At 49.1% G+C, this 15,245-nt stretch overlaps 1 protein-coding gene across 1 annotated transcript in view; it reads left to right on the forward strand.

Annotated features, from left to right (window-relative positions):
* PLXDC1 (plexin domain containing 1) overlaps window positions 1-14,979 on the forward strand; it is a gene marked incomplete at its 5' end in the record, with an annotated part of 17,558 nt that extends 2,579 nt beyond the window's left edge. The window contains 7 exons of the mRNA XM_009325617.1: window positions 1,197-1,292; window positions 3,354-3,435; window positions 5,783-5,843; window positions 6,766-6,898; window positions 8,534-8,569; window positions 9,733-9,893; window positions 11,058-14,979. Of these exons, the coding sequence (XP_009323892.1) occupies window positions 1,197-1,292; window positions 3,354-3,435; window positions 5,783-5,843; window positions 6,766-6,898; window positions 8,534-8,569; window positions 9,733-9,893; window positions 11,058-11,177 (689 nt within the window). The remainder of the gene's footprint in view (window positions 1-1,196; window positions 1,293-3,353; window positions 3,436-5,782; window positions 5,844-6,765; window positions 6,899-8,533; window positions 8,570-9,732; window positions 9,894-11,057) is intronic.
* Between the last annotated feature and the right edge of the window lie 266 nt (window positions 14,980-15,245).

The raw sequence follows: 15,245 nt of genomic DNA on the forward strand, positions 1-15,245 counted from the left end.
TCCCGGGAGCTGCAGGCATGGGGTGAGCTTTCAAAAAAGTCTCTTCCAGCCTCTCCCATCCCTTCTTGTCATGAGGAACCCAACCTCGCTCCTGCCTCCCGGCGCTGCACCCGGCGTGGTTGCTTTTCCTTGTTATTTATGGAGCCTGCCATCTGGCCCTCATTTATTACCCGTTTACAACAGTTTGTGTAAAAACCTCGGCCAGGCTGGATGGTGCTTCCCCTCCCCGCTCCGCCAGCCTGCCCCTCGCCAGGCTGGTGCCCTCCATCCCCATGGGCTTGCTGAACCCTGCCTGTACCTCCTGCCTGCCCCGGGGGTGTGAGGGGAAGCGGGCGGAGGAGAAACGCAAGAACTGGGCACGGAAAAACCTAATGAGGTGAAGAAATAAGGCTCGAAGGGAAGGAGAGGAGGGGTTAGGAGGGGAGAGCATGTTGTCCTGCTCATCTGCTGGTCTCCAAGCGTGGAGCAGAGCAGCGAGGAGCCGTGGCCGTGCTGGAAGGACAGGTCTGATTATCCTCGCAGGGGCACAAAGCCAGAGAAGCATCTTGGCTGGTGTCACCACGTCAATTAGCGGCAGAGGCTGGGAGAAAATTTGGGAGAAGCCTGAATCCAGGATAGACCCCTCTGGCCCCCGGGGTGAAGGGGAAAGAGAAGGAAAGGGGGCAAGGCGTGAGGGAGATGGGGGAAGGAGGAGGCTTTGGGGGGAAGGCGGCTGCTGAGCGGGAGCCTGGGGAGCAGTGCGGAGCTCCGGGCGAGCGCTGCGCACGGGGGAGGCTCGCAGCCCCGTGAGTCACTGACGAGCAATGTGTTGTGCAGCTTCGTGTTTGTTTAGAGCGATGCAGGACTGGACCACATCCATCTCAGGAGTCTCTGGTTGGGGAGAGGGGGACAGAGCTCCAAGCTCCTCCTAGCAAAACACAGAAGAGGCGATCTGTGCCCTAATACCACTCCTCCCCCCCAGCACCTCCTGCATTGCTTCTCCTGCAGCCTGACAGCCGCCGTACACTGTCCTCTCCCACAGGAACAACCCCAAGACCTGGGGCCACCTTTGCCTTTCAGCTGGGAGTCAGCAGCAGCCCCACAAGCTTTCCCCGCACACGCTGGGATTCACGCGTGGGGTAAACCCCTTTGCAGGATGGGGAAGGGCGTGGAGGGTGAGTTTGTGCCCAGTCTAAAGCCAAGGCTCCGTGTTTCAGAGTCCCGCCGTCGGACCATCTACGAATATCATCGCGTGGAGCTGGACACCAGCAAGATCACCAACATGTCAGCCGTGGAGTTCACCCCGCTGCCCAGTAAGTCGGACAAGCTGGCGTGGTGCCCCGGAGCGCGTTTCCCTCCCGTGGTTTCACCCAGCAACTACAACAGCCTCCTATTTACAGCCAAAGGGGGAAGCCAAGGCCGGAGGAGGCGGGGTCCGTGTATGTCGGAAGGGGCTATGCCTGCCATCCGTCACCCGGCGGCTGGGATCCTACTGCGCGCTGGAGCCGTGGAGGGAGGGTGTGCTATCGGCCAGGGCACAGCTCGCCCCTGCCCCGGGGTCCCCCAGTCATTCTGCCTTTGTAAGAAGGTCTGTGCGTGGCTGTCGCTGAACGTCTCGTACGTACAGCCCTGTCTGGATTTATCAGCTCAGAGTCAACCTCAGCCAACAGCAAATCCCACATGCGTGCCAGCCTGGCTGCTCCATAGCTGAGACGGGAGCCTGGGATGCAGCAAAGCTCAGCTGGCATGGGAGAAGCTGATAAAGGAGGGGTCTGCAGGCAATTACACCTTACCTGATTTGCTCGGCACTCCCCAGCTAAGTGATGAGGGCGGTGGTGCCGGCCACGATGTCCCTGGGAGCGATGTGCTACAGTCCCAAGCTGCGCTCCGTGCTGCTCTGCCAGCACTTTCCTTGTGCGCAGCTGAGTCGATGGCTCTTGCTGCTCACCAGTAGATCCCCTCTCGCCCCGGTACTTTGACTCCTTGTTTCCTGCACTGACAGCCCTTCTCACCCGTCCAGCTGCTGAAACTCCTCTTTGCTCCATAAGCTGCAGCTAATTGTGCTGGACACTGGTTCACTTCAGGTCTGTCTACAAGACATTTTCTACGCCTCCACACTCGGATGAAATTTCTTAAGGATCCTGTTAAATAGATACATTTTTAGTGTTCGGATCCAAGGACACATGCACACAAGGGAAAGTTGTCATGCAGTCCGTAAATACAGAGCGGAGAGTAAATCTGTCACAAAGATACCAAGGTTATGCATTTAAACAGTCTCCCCAGGGTATTTAATGACAATTTTAACAGCAGGCAGGGTTACTGCAAAGCAGATCATAAATAAGCATTCTGCAATAATTTTTTTTCTCCTTAAGACTTGCTATTTTGTTTTTCCCCAGCAGCTAGGATAGCTGCTGGCAATATCTTCAGAGGAGCCACAGGGCTAGAGAGAGCTAGACTCCACTTCTTCTTCTGGGGGTTTAATTTTTAGCCTTATTCAGGTCAGAAGTGGATGAACTGGGTTAGCCTCTGCCTCTTCTCCAGAGGTCCTTGCTTGCTCGCAAGACCTCCACGTGGCAGTCTGCTCGGGAGAAGCTCAGGACGGGAGAGTGGAGGAGGTGAGGACTGGAGGACACCAGAAAAGTGTGGGCAGCCCAGGTCTGGGTAGCAGCAGTGGTGAGTTTGCTCAAGTGTGAGGGGCAGACCGGGGAGCCCATGGATGGAGAAGTGATGGAGTGTCTGGGTCAGGATGGGGGGGTGCCAGGCGTCCCCGGTGGGATGGGGATGCTGCTGCCTTTCAGGACCCTGTGCAGGATGCGAACCTCTGGTGTTCTGCCTTCATCACTTGGTATTTCACAGCACCCGATCAGCTCTCGGCTCTGTCATTGCGGGCTGTCAGGGACTCCCGAGGGACTTGTTAAAACTGCTGGTTTCCTTGACTTTTTTTGCCGGCAAGCCCTCTTGGCCATCTTTTCTAGACAGGGTGACAAACAAATGATGGTACTCTACAAGCAGCTAGTCCTCTCCAGTGTGAGATATTCTTGCAGAACTACTTAGTATGGACATAGCAACAGAGGATTAAACTGTTTGTATTGCTTCCTTCCTTCTGAGAAACACCTTCTGTACAATGAGAAATGGCATAAGTCTCAGATGTGTTTTAATTCCCAGATAAACAGAATGGGAAGACATTTACAGATGGACTGAGAGTCCACTGATGCTAGAAAGGTGCTGCCTTGTCCTGCAGGTCCATTGCAGAGAGAGGCTGGGGTAGAGACTCATCTGTTGATGCTGGTTCGACCCATGCCACCAGCTTTCAGCACACGCTCCCTCGTGCCCGTGCAGATGCTGGCGTATCGCATCTCCTCTCTCTTTTACAGCTTGTCTCCAGCATCAGAGCTGTGAAATGTGTGTGACCTCGGAGCTGACCTTCAACTGCAGCTGGTGTCACGTCCTGCAGAGGTAGCTGGGATGAGTTTCCTTCCCACCTCTTCTCTTGCTAATGTTTCTATAGCCGGGAGAGCAAGTGCAGCTCCAGGTCTGATGCCTGTATCAGTGTTGCTGCTCTTTTATTATTAGTTTCCTTTTTTTGTTGGGTGGGGGTTTTTTTGTTGTTGTTGCTTTTTGGTTTAGGGGTGCTGCTCTCATAGTCTCATAGCCATGGTTAAGAGGTGATCTGATCTCCGGTTACAAGCCGTCGAAGGGAGACATTTCCCGAGGCTGGGGTTCCTGGTCCTAATGTTTTGCTGCAGCAGCTGGAACAAGTTGAGACCAGAAGCAAGACTCACATTTTTGTCAGTGAGATTAAACGTGGGGGAAACTTGTCCTGACTTGGGCTGTGATTTCAGACAGAAGTGCAGGGCAGGGAGGCTGGGACACGCTCAAGTCTGAAGGACAGCAGGTAGGTCACAGACCCGGGGACGCTCATCAGCCCCCCAGCTGCGGGTGACAGGCCCTCTTTGTCGGGGATGAGACACAATGAGGGTAGGGGGGCACTTGCTGCTTTTCGGGGGGGTAGACGGAGGATCTGGGGGGACGGGGCTGGCCCCCCTGCAGTCCCAGCCATGCAGCAGTTCTGCTCCATGTTTTTCAGCTCAAGCAGTGCGATACGGAGCATGAGCGACTTTAATGAGATTTTGCTGAAATATTTATTTAGCGCTAGTGGCAGGGGAGAGGACCCAGTAACACAGATCCTCACAGGCGGCACGGGGACAGCCGCGCTTGGGAAATGCCTGGCTCTCCCAGGAAGGCACGCGGGCTGGCCCCCTTCCCCAGCCGCCTCCTGCAAGGGCAGCCTTGGCTCTCCCCGGCATCGCTCACAGGGCACCTTCACTCCTCCTTTCTGTAGCCCTTCTCTCGCTACGCTCAAGACTTGCACCCTTTCCTTGCACGCAGCAATTTCAGCAAGGTACGAGCAGGGCAGCTGGGACAGGGAAAGATGCTGAGACATCAGCAAAGCGACCCTATAAATCGGCGTTGATTCACTGCCTTTCAGTGGGCTGGAATACAACCTGAGCCAGGGGAACATCATTTTTCAATGACAGTTGCTCGGCGGTGGCTTCTGATCAGAGAATATTATGTTCTCGCAGCTGAGAGATGTGTGAAACCAGATGTGGCTTTGATAGCAAAACCAAGCCCGGGATACAGTGGCTTAGCCTGGATCTTGTTTGGGCTGAAATCCCAGCGTTCAAGGACTTCATCATTCTGTTTTATTTAAAATTCACAGCGTTTGCAAACCCAAAATCCAAAAGTCGCTGTTGCTGATGTTTGCTCTTATCACTTATAGTACGGTGACTTCTTGATGTGTTGGCTAAAAGCCATGCTCCCTGCAGCCCTAACTGCGTATCGGCAGCTCGGTCCTGAAGAGCTTAGGTTACAAAAGGAAAGTACAAGGGGCAAGCGTGGCGGAAACTGCAGGTTAGAGCAAGCCTACTGCTATCTTGTTGGCTTTCAACCAGTTGGCTTTGCAAAGCCAACGTGATCTTTCCCAAGGAAGCTGGTAGGGTGGCTTCCAGGGTTTGAACTTATATCCTGAGTCCAGCTCAGCGATTTAACCCCAGAGTCCTCTTAGCTCTCTTCTGGACAGCGGAGTTTGTGTTTTTGCTTTTGCTGAGCCCGTAATCGTTACAGGAACTGTACTTCTTTAAGCAAAGATCTCAGTGACTCAACGGGACCTGAAGTTTTGTGGCTTCTCCTCTCTTAGTGGTTGGTAGTTGGCTAAATTAGTGCTTGTATGAGCTGAACCCCTGATTCATCTTTTGGTAGTCCCCAGAGACTTTTCCAAAGGTCAGAGTGCTATTTCATTCCCTCTGTTTCTGTAGAGATTTCTCTAGCTGGTGTTTTCCTGATGCCGTTTGTAATTTCTTTAATGTGTTTTTCCTGTGCAGATGTTGCTGGAAAAAAAAAAAACCCTCGTGGAGATCATGGCCTTGCCCTGGCACAGAGTCCAGGGAATGGAAATTCAGACTCAGTCTATATATTTTTTCCTATTTCTCTGCTTCTCTGTTTCCCTTGGAGAAGCGGTGTTGACCCTTTTCCTCTCTGAAGAGGAACATTTGGGTCCTTCCAGCACAGCTGTACTGGAAACCCCATGTCTTTGGAGACCAACTTGTACGTAATCTTCCCAGTCCTCAGATATTTGTTTGTCCAAGTGTCTGTACACAGCGCCCATCGGGGCAGCATTTGGGACTCTTAGGCAGCTTAGAAATCATTAGCAATGCCACTTGCGTAGAGCGGGCAAATGAGCATTATCGTTGCTGTGTCTCTCAGGAATTCCTCTGCCACAGGCTAATACTGCTTTTCTCCGCAGGTGTTCCAGCGGCTTTGACCGATACCGTGAGGAGTGGCTATCCTACGGCTGCGGCCAGAAGGTGAGACCGAGAGGGGAGTCACTTCTCTTAGGTCCTCTGCTAGGAATGATGCTGAACTACAGAAAAAACAGTGGCCATATCCCAGTTCAAAAAATTCACTCTCAGCTCCACTTGGCCCATGCTGTTCTGGAACAGACTGAATATCCCTTTAGATATCCCTTTTCCATTACAGCAGGACCGCTGATCCACTTAATAGAGGGTGTCTCTATTGGAATAGTTAAAAGATGGTCCATCTAATCCAGCGTTACCCGTCTTTGCCTTGCTGGTGTCTTGTTTCTGTGCTGGTCGGTGCTGGATGTTCAGTAAAGATGCAGAGACCTCCATAAATTACCAAGTGGTGCCATTTGAGTACACTGGGATATTTTTTTTCTTAACTTTCTGAAGCATGACACTTACTCACTCTCAAGCATGAAGAAATTAGCCCTTGTGATTTTTTTTTGTCCTTGTTAGCACAATTATCTCCACATTGGATGAACTAGTTTCTTTGTCTCAGAAAGATCAGCTCTAATGAAACATCTGTTTCTGCTTTGGGTTTTTTTGTTGGGTTTTTTTTCCCCCCGCTGAAAACTCAGCTTTGTTCCCTGTTAACCAAGAGGGTTGAGTGAGGGAAAAGGAGGTCACAGGACCTATATAAGGTCATTCAGTGATGCAAGGAGGTCAGACTGTAGGACCTTGCCAGATCATTGTCATTTGTCCTGCTTAAGTGATTCCCAAACTTTTCCTCCTCCAACCTCCATGTCACACACACCCCCCCATACTTCTCCTGGCGCTTCTGGACCATGTCCCCTGCTTCCACTCCAGTGTTTGAACCCCAGGGGCTCGGCAGCCCTAAGCCTGGGAAACACAGTCCTCACCACTGGCTCCCTGGCACTCTTGCTGGAAGAGAGCTAGGAAAAGTAGCTGTTCTTCATTTTCTTTCCAGTCAGATGAGAAGACCTGCGAGGATTTAGAAGGCGACCACTATTCAGCATCTCCTGACAGCTCTTTCTCACCGCTGGATGAGGATGCCACCACCTCCACGTCCTCGCTCTTCATTGACGGTCTCACTACAGAAGGTAGGGGCAGGTGGGGTGAGCAGCTGTGGCAGGGACACCCCATCCTCAATGGTTATCCCTGGAGAGGCCTTTCACTCCGATGCCTCATAAAGCCAATTCATGTCCAAGTAAATAAAATATCAAACCCGTCTTTGAAGCACAAGGGCAGGGGTGAGTACAGGAGGCAGTGGAAAGGAGAAGGAAGGGCAGCCTAAGGGGTGAGACTCGGAGTGGTGTGGTAAGGGGAGAGATGAAACCCTCCGGTGGGAAGAGTTTTACAGTTGCATCGCAGCCTTTTTACGTGTTTGTGAAGGTCAACAAGCAACTAGTCCCTGGTGGACAGACTCCCCAGCTTCATAACAGCGGTTAATGCTATATATAGGGGCTCATGCTTTTAATGTGCTTGGTCCTAGCTGGTGGCTCAGGGCTGCCAGTGCTCTCAGACTGGCAATAATACAGCGTAGGCTTGTGATTGCCCTCTGCTTGGGAATGGGGTTCGTTCCAGCATAGGAAAGCTCCACATAAGGACCTGAGTTTCCCTCGAGACACCCATGTTCTAAAGCTTGATAATCCTATTAACGCAGGGCTGGCTCCTCAGATCCTAGCGGCAGGTATCACTTCAATTTTGCTGCTTAATAGTCCCTAACGCAAACTGCTAATTAGAATAAATAGAAAGGAACGTTAGTAATTGTCCTTCAGCAATGGGAAGGAGTTGGGGGGAGGAACGGAGCGCCTGGCTGACAGAGTTGACTTTGAAAGGAGCAATTAAAGGAAGGGGGAGTGTAGCACCACCACTGAGATTATTTTCCAACTCATCGCCAGTTCTTGGGAAAAGAACAAGAGGCTTTCTGTGACATAGTCAAGCATGAAGTTAATTTGTAATCTTGGAAGGAAACAAACAGCCAGCTGCATCAAGCAGCGAACTTTATCTGGAGAAGCACAGCAAAGGAACAAGCAAAGGAAAGGAGTGGACCCACCCGTCCGCATCCTCCCCAGCCAGCCCAGCTCGCTGGCTCTGCTCCTGGAGATGTTTGTGAACGTGTCTGACTCTCTGGTCGCATGTCAGCACTGCAGCTAGCAAACGCGTAAGCCGAGGATCAGGATTTCAGCTGGACTCGCGAGGGTGGCGATGTGGAAACCATCAAGACGTAAAGCTGGGTACAATATAGCCTGGTTCTTCCAGAATGAGGTGAAGAATGGAATTGGATTTGGGGCCCCCATGGAAGATATCCATAGCGTAACATCCCATTGATTTATTTGGGATGTATTAGCAGCGTATTGCTGCACGTGCCGTAGTCTGAACACAGACACCCACAGGGGCTGGGGCCCCATCCAGCATTCACTTATTGTTCTGCTTTGCACATTGAGCATATTTAAACACTGGTTTCCTCAGATGTTTGTGCTCCAGGTGCCACCTTTGTGAAGGAAGACAACAAACCATAACCCACATGCTTTCACTATTGTTGTTTTCTGGGTGCCTTCCTCTTCCACCAAACTCAGAGGTTTAAAACTGTCACTGGCCACAGAAATGCTGTGCAAGGGGTGTGTTCTGTCAGTGGCCCCATCGCAGAGGGATGAAAGCGGGTGGGAAGCATGCAGAATACCGTAGAAGGCTCCTAACTTTTTTTTTTTTTTGCCTTTGTTTTCTTCTTTTAGATGATACGAAGCTCAATCAGTATGCAGGAAGTGAAGGTAAGCCCTTAATCTTCTCTCTGCCGGCTCACGGTCGTTCCAAGTGAAAACATGTTACGCTGAAATCAAATGCACTGGGGAGCTGCGATCAGTCAGCGGGGTGGACAGGTGAAGCTGAGATTGGAGGGATGTAATCAAGATAAGACTCCTATTGTCCTTACCCTGACTAATACCATTTCAGGTAGTGAAAAGTGAGAGTCAGGACCGAACTGTTCTACCCTGATGCTGTTTGTCTACTTTTCCCACTTAGTCCTGCTGTGCAAACTAAGACGATGAGTTTTCTCTTTCCATGTAATTCCCTTTCTTTGCAGTTTTTGCATAGATATAAAGTCCTTTTTTTTTTCTTTTGAATTTCCCCAGCTGTGCCAAACAGCAGTGGAAAATCCAAAGTTGAAAAGTGTCTTTAGTCCAGCTCTGCCTTTTTCATCTCTCTTCCCGTGAACCCTTTCTCAGTCTGAGTTTGTTCGGCAGCCCCAAGGGCAGGGAACCGAACTGTTGCTGCTCTTACTAATTTCAGAGTATGGGAAGGATCCGAGCCCTCTTCACCTGATGTCAGGTTTGCAAGAACTGCGGTCTTATGCAAACTACAAGCCTGTCCCTCTTACCTGAGAGCAGCTCAGGGAAGTTAAGCTGGCTAAACTGGGTGCAGGATCAGTTCCTTTGCAGGCATGGGGCCTTTGAAATGCATGATCTTCCCAGTTTCAGCCAAATTGCTCCCCAAATGGCTGGTAATGTCACTGTTAATATGTGCCACATACACCCTCTGTAGTTCCGTGCAATTGCATATTCATAGCCGAGGACGGAGGGCAAGCTGCAGGGCTGTGAGTAAGACACACTGAGGACCCCGCTCAGCATATGGCTAATGGCTTTCTATCAGAGTGAGCAGCCAATATATAAAGAATATGGATTGGAGGGGGGGTTTACTTGCGTGGTGGTGGTTTAATCTTCTTTCAAAGCAGCTACTGCTATCATCCAAAAGGAATGCTGGAGCTCAGACAACCCTCTGGTGCATCTTTCTCTCTTGTTGAGCCTGACAGTAGCAGGCTAAGTTGCTCAGTCGTACGTGCAGAGCTCTGGAAGGTCCTGCCTTGCTTTGCTTTTCTGTCCTTTCTTTTACCGAGGTCTCAGCACAGTTCAAGACTCAGCTGAATCCTTTTTTGCAGGTGTGGGAAGCAGCCTTCCTTCCAAGAAAGCAGGCGCCCCGATTCACACAGGTACTATCGTGGGGATCGTTCTGGCTGTGTTGCTCATTGCAGCTATTATCCTTGCTGGAATTTACATCAACAGCCACCCCACCTCCAACGCTGCCCTGTTCTTCATTGAGGTGAGTGGAGAACCTTATCCCTGGCCGGTTTTCCCTTCCTCTGCTATCAACACAAATCCTAACCTTCTAGAGGAGAGCAGGGAGCAAAGAGAAGAGGAGAGAGGAACTTTGATAGAGTTCATATCTGAGTTTCTTTTCATGGTCCTACAGTCACAGCTAATCTCCCAACCTCCAGTTGACGATGTTTTAAACTTAGGCTCTCTCCCTCCCACACTGTTTTATTTTGCTCCCTTTCACACGTTGCCTTTTTTTCCCCATGCAACGTTAGACTCTTCCACCTGCTTGCATGAGCAGTCGACACGCAGCCTGGTTGGAGGGCTCAGTTGGAGTTATGACATAATTGAGATTGCTGCCTTTTGAAGTGCCCAGCTGGATTTTGTTGACTAAAAATTGTCAGACTTTACTGATAGATGTCATGCCATCAGCTACTGAGTAAGCTAGTGTGAATGCTCTAAAAGGAAGATTTTAATTCTTGGAAAGATAGGGGGTCCAACAATCTCCATCTGCTGTTAAAAGCCAGAAGACCGCTTGGTGTAGGATCCCGAGGCAGTGAGAAGTGGGCTGAATCCTGGCACAGGAGCTGCTGCGGAGGGAGTGAGCAACATTTAGCCCTCAGCCTTTCCTTATCACTCGCTGGCTTTTTCCTAGCACGCTCGTCTTTCCTCCATCTGTCCTGTTTGCAGAGACAGGCTTCAGAGAATTGACCTACGTGGCCTCTACCAGTTTAGTACCTGAGCACTTGGCAATGTTTGATCTGTTTAGCTACACCCGGCTGAGAAGGGGCAATGCGGTTGTCCCTGTTTTGCAGACAGAGAGGAGACACAGGGCTGACGTGCATGTGGTCGCACGGGAAGCCCGTGGCCGTCCTCGGCTGTACAGGCCACCCTTGTTCTAAGGCTGATGTGAGATTTCACTTAAAATTGCCATTTCCTCCCCGCTCCCCTTTTTAACCTTGTTAGTGGGTCAGCTCAGTGAGATCGATGCATTGTAATGAATTCTTTTAGGCATGAAGCGATTTTTTAAAATTTATTTTTGTTAATAAAAAGTCAAACTTTCACAAAGACAGCATTGTTTTTGTTTCAGGACCGAGTTTCCGTTTTCCCTGCGGGCCTGGCGTGAAAGGCTCTGTCATAGCTTCTGATGGGTCTTTGTTTCTGTCCACAGCGAAGGCCACATCACTGGCCTGCCATGAAATTCCGAAATCACACCAACCATGCAACATACTCAGAGGTGGAGCCGGCCAGCCAGGAGAAGGAGGGCTTTGTCGAAGCAGAACAGTGCTGAGTGCTTCCTCCCCCTGCATCTCGAACCTCCCATGTCTCAAGTGTTGGAGTCTTCTGTTATTCTATTGCAAAGTCTTTCCCCTCTTGGAAAAGAAACAGCAAGTAGAGGAAAAAGACCCAATGGAGCATTTGAAAAGAATGAGTCAGGGCGCTGTGAGGCTGGGACTTGCCTGGATTTCCTCACGGGACAGCAGGGCCTGTAGCGTCAGCAGTCAGTTGCGACATTGGACTTTGCCTGCAGCCCGGCACCGAAGCCCTGGATGTGGCGGTAGAAAAAAGTGCAGTCAAAGTTTTCGCTTGGCGTGGGTTTTTTGTTTCGTGGTGGGGTTTTTCCCCCTCTGTGTGTGGCTGACCTCTTCCCTCCTCCACCAGGAGGCTTAACAGGGGCAGCAAAGGGGGGGCAAGTCTTGGTACAGGCAAAATACGTCATTGCCTCAAGCAGCAGGATCTTGGGGACAGCAAAACAGTTGATTTTTGCTGCACACTGGCTCTGCCCGCTCTCAGGAAAGTCGGGCTGGTTGCCTCTTCCCCTCTCCAGGGAGAGGCTGGGTGGTTGGGGGTAGGTGCTGTTGGTGGCCCAGGAGAGGTAAGGTTGGCTCTCCAGGGCTCACCTCCCCTCTTCCCCTTGCCTCTCCCCCAGCTCTGTCCCTTTCTCCGCTCTCCCCTTCGCCTTCTTTTGGGGTGGGCAACATTTAATTTTGCCTTCGTGGCCGAGAAGCCTTGTCCCTTTGTCTCTTCATCCTGCAGTTGGTCTTCCACCACCATGGCTTCAACTCCCTGCCCTCCTCTCCCTTCAAAGCAACAGCTTCTGCCCCCTGCTCCAGAGAAAGGGAAACCTGATCTATTTTAAGGGCAGAACCCTGTGGAGGATTCACCTTCAGGATGTTTGTGAGCCAATGGCTCTGATGCACATTTTGGCATCTAATTAGTTTGCTAAATTACTAACTATGACCCTTACCCCAAAGGAGACAGAGTGTGAAAAAAAATCTTAGGTTCCTTCAGAATACATCCTTGTGGCGCGGCCACTAATCCAGCGGGAACAGAGTAGGTTCTGATGGAAGAGGATGGGGACAGAGCACTAGCAACAGCAGTGTCCTCCCACGGGCTAAATCCTGACGTAAATCCAAGCTCACTCACGGGCATTTCACATAAATAAGGAGTGAAGGCGTACATGCCTTGATACCATTGAAAATCTAAAAATCACCTTTTTAACATCATAGTTTTTAGAGCCTACTCAAGTCAGTGGAATTTTTTCTGTTTTTTTATTTTATTATGTCTGTGATAGGCCCCTGGTCTGGATTTGTACGTCTATCGTGATTCCAGAATCTGACCCCAACTAAGGGCTTCGACACTAGACCTCTCAGGGTTTTCTACTCCTTCTGTGCGATCAGAATTCAAGACTAATCTGCAGAAATACTCTACCTTACTTCCACAGACACCAGCTGCAGGATTAGGCCCTAAACTGAGGGAAGCTTGTGTAAAAAAAAGAGAGAGTCCAAAGTCCAGTGTAAGGTAAAGTTTCTCTCCCCCACCAAAAAACATGGTGATTGTATGGGGCTTTTTTTCGTTCGGGTTTTTTTTTTTTTTTTTCCATTTTCTCTTGCTCCTCAGTTATTTATTCTGATAATCATGTTTGGTGCATATTTTATCCACTGGCTGGTTCAGCTGTCACTGGTGGTGATTACTGCCAAAGGCAGGGTCTGTCTAATTAATGTTTTCCTTCTCATCTGCTGAATTTATATAGCCATTAAAGATAAATATGGATGCTTTGTGGCATTTAGACCCCAGATTATACTTTCTCATACATAGCCACTAGGGAGACTTTTGCTGCATCTTATTATGGCATAAAGGCACCAAAATGCTCAAACAGGGTAAGTCAGACTGAGTCGTGCCAAGTTGTTACGGCTCAGACAGTCTCTCTTTAGACATATTTTGAAGATAAACTTTATGCCCAAATAAAGCTTTCAACTGGAAGGTTGTTTTTTCCCCTGTTTCCCTGAAGTAGAAAGAATTCAAAGGGATGCTGTCATCCAGTTTTTGCCCAGGATCTGATCTCCTTTGAAGTGGTTATGAGCTGGTAAGGAATTTTCTCTGGATTTAACTCTTTTCAAATAATGGCCTTGTTTTTACTGTTTTTCTTAATAACAGCAAGATTTGGGGTACTCCTCTTCCCCTACAACCCCTAGAAATGCTAGGTAACATCCAAGAGTTCTGAAATGCTGCAAATTTAAAAGAAAACAGACTTCAAATAGAGCGCAGCTGAGCTGTATAAATCACTGGTGCATTACTGTAGCCAGGCTCTTAGAAGGATTCAGAAGAGGATCAGATACTCGGGTGGAGAATAACAACATCCAAGTGCCATAGCACAGAAACAGTTGGGATATGTAAAACACCTATACTTCAGGGCAGATGCCAAGTGCTGAGTGTCTGGAGTCAAAAAAGGCTTTGGGGTTTGGGGTTTTTTTTCCCCTTTAAGGAAAGGGGAAAAACAGACCAGGCTATTCTGTATTCTGTAGCTGTGCAACAGATGTTTGGTCTACCTTCTACCGAGGAATATGGTTTGGGGTATTGTCAGGTAGAGAGTTAACAGCTCCAGTTCATCATCTCTAAGACCTTGTGGTAGAGTAGATGGAGAAGTTACTGCCCATAGTCATGTGTGTGCTCTGAGCTGAAGGTTTGGATTCAGCCAGCATCTCCCACTGCCTCGCCTGGAGAAGCAAGGCACTTACACGCTGTGTCTCAAGGAGGAGAAAAAAAATATTCTGTCCTACCTTTTGACACGAGGTCTAGCTCTGGGCACTTGAAGCTCACATCTGGGAAGCTCGTGAGTCAGCAGGGAGCAATCTTTTCTGAATATTTTTTGCACGTGGCTTTGGAGTGGAAGAGGTTGTCTATTAAATTCTGGAAAACCCAACGGTAATGTTGCTGATGCCTAGGAGAAAGAGAAAAATGTCTTTACCACCACCAAGTACCGCTCTAATGTTGAAGAGAATAGGAGAGTCTGGTGCAAGTATAATGCTGGCTGCACCAAACGCATCAGGATCAATACTCCTTTCTTACCTGTGTAACTCTGACTTCAAGATGCCGGTTATCTTGCTAGTCTCGAGTGCCAAAGCAAGAACATGATGATGGCAACTATGACATCAAAAGGTTTTGATTTTGCTTTTAATCGTGTGGCTTTTCTAGCCACATCATGAGTTTTCCTCTGGATTCTGATGAACCCAGCGTTTGGGCTTGCTTCAAAGCAGACTGCATAATGTACATGTGTATATCGACCTGTATATTTTATAGCTATAAAACGGGCTGGGGCTGTTAGCTGTGCTCAGTCCATCGCTCAGCTGGTTAAAAGAGGGTGCAAAACCACAAAGAACTGCTGCTGCTCCTCATCTGTCTTTCCAAGCACCGTGCCCTGGCAGTTTGTGGCAACTGCTGAGCGTGTCATTCGGGAGTAAGGCAGCTGCCTGTCATCAGGCAGAAAAATCACATCACGTATCTGCTCCTTGGCCACTCATCTGCGTTCAGCAGTTGGGAAAACACAGCACAGGGTTTCTCAGAGACCAGCGTGAGGTTGGTTCTGCTCCTACAAAAGTTGGGGGCTAACGCCCCCATTTTTGACATCAAGGACCCAAATCAAAAAATATTCTCTTAATAACTAAAGGCCTACTTTCCACATACTTGAATTTACAGCACAGTTGGACTATTTTGAGGGACTAAAGGCACTTTAACTGTCTTTTAATGCAATGTATTTACTATGGATTATCTGCATGGAATACAGTCTTAGTATTAAAAAAAAAATAATCTTCCTTTTGGAATGCTTTGTTTTCAAAATAAAACATGCAAAGGATTATTGGTCATGTTATGTGAACTTCTAAGCAGGATGGGAATTATTTTCATCTTGTATTCTTTTAATTTACGCTATAAGAATACAAGGATTTTTTTAAGACATCCTTTTCTGTCTTAGTAATAACACATCATTATCAGGAGGTGTTCCCAGGACACACCTAGGATAAAAACTAATGTAATTGAGGTTTGAATCAAGACTATAATTTTCTTCTAATTTTATTCTGCT

The sequence above is a fragment of the Pygoscelis adeliae genome, unplaced genomic scaffold (assembly GCF_000699105.1).
Source record: "Pygoscelis adeliae isolate BGI_AS28 unplaced genomic scaffold, ASM69910v1 Scaffold706, whole genome shotgun sequence".
NCBI classification, from domain to species: domain Eukaryota; kingdom Metazoa; phylum Chordata; class Aves; order Sphenisciformes; family Spheniscidae; genus Pygoscelis; species Pygoscelis adeliae.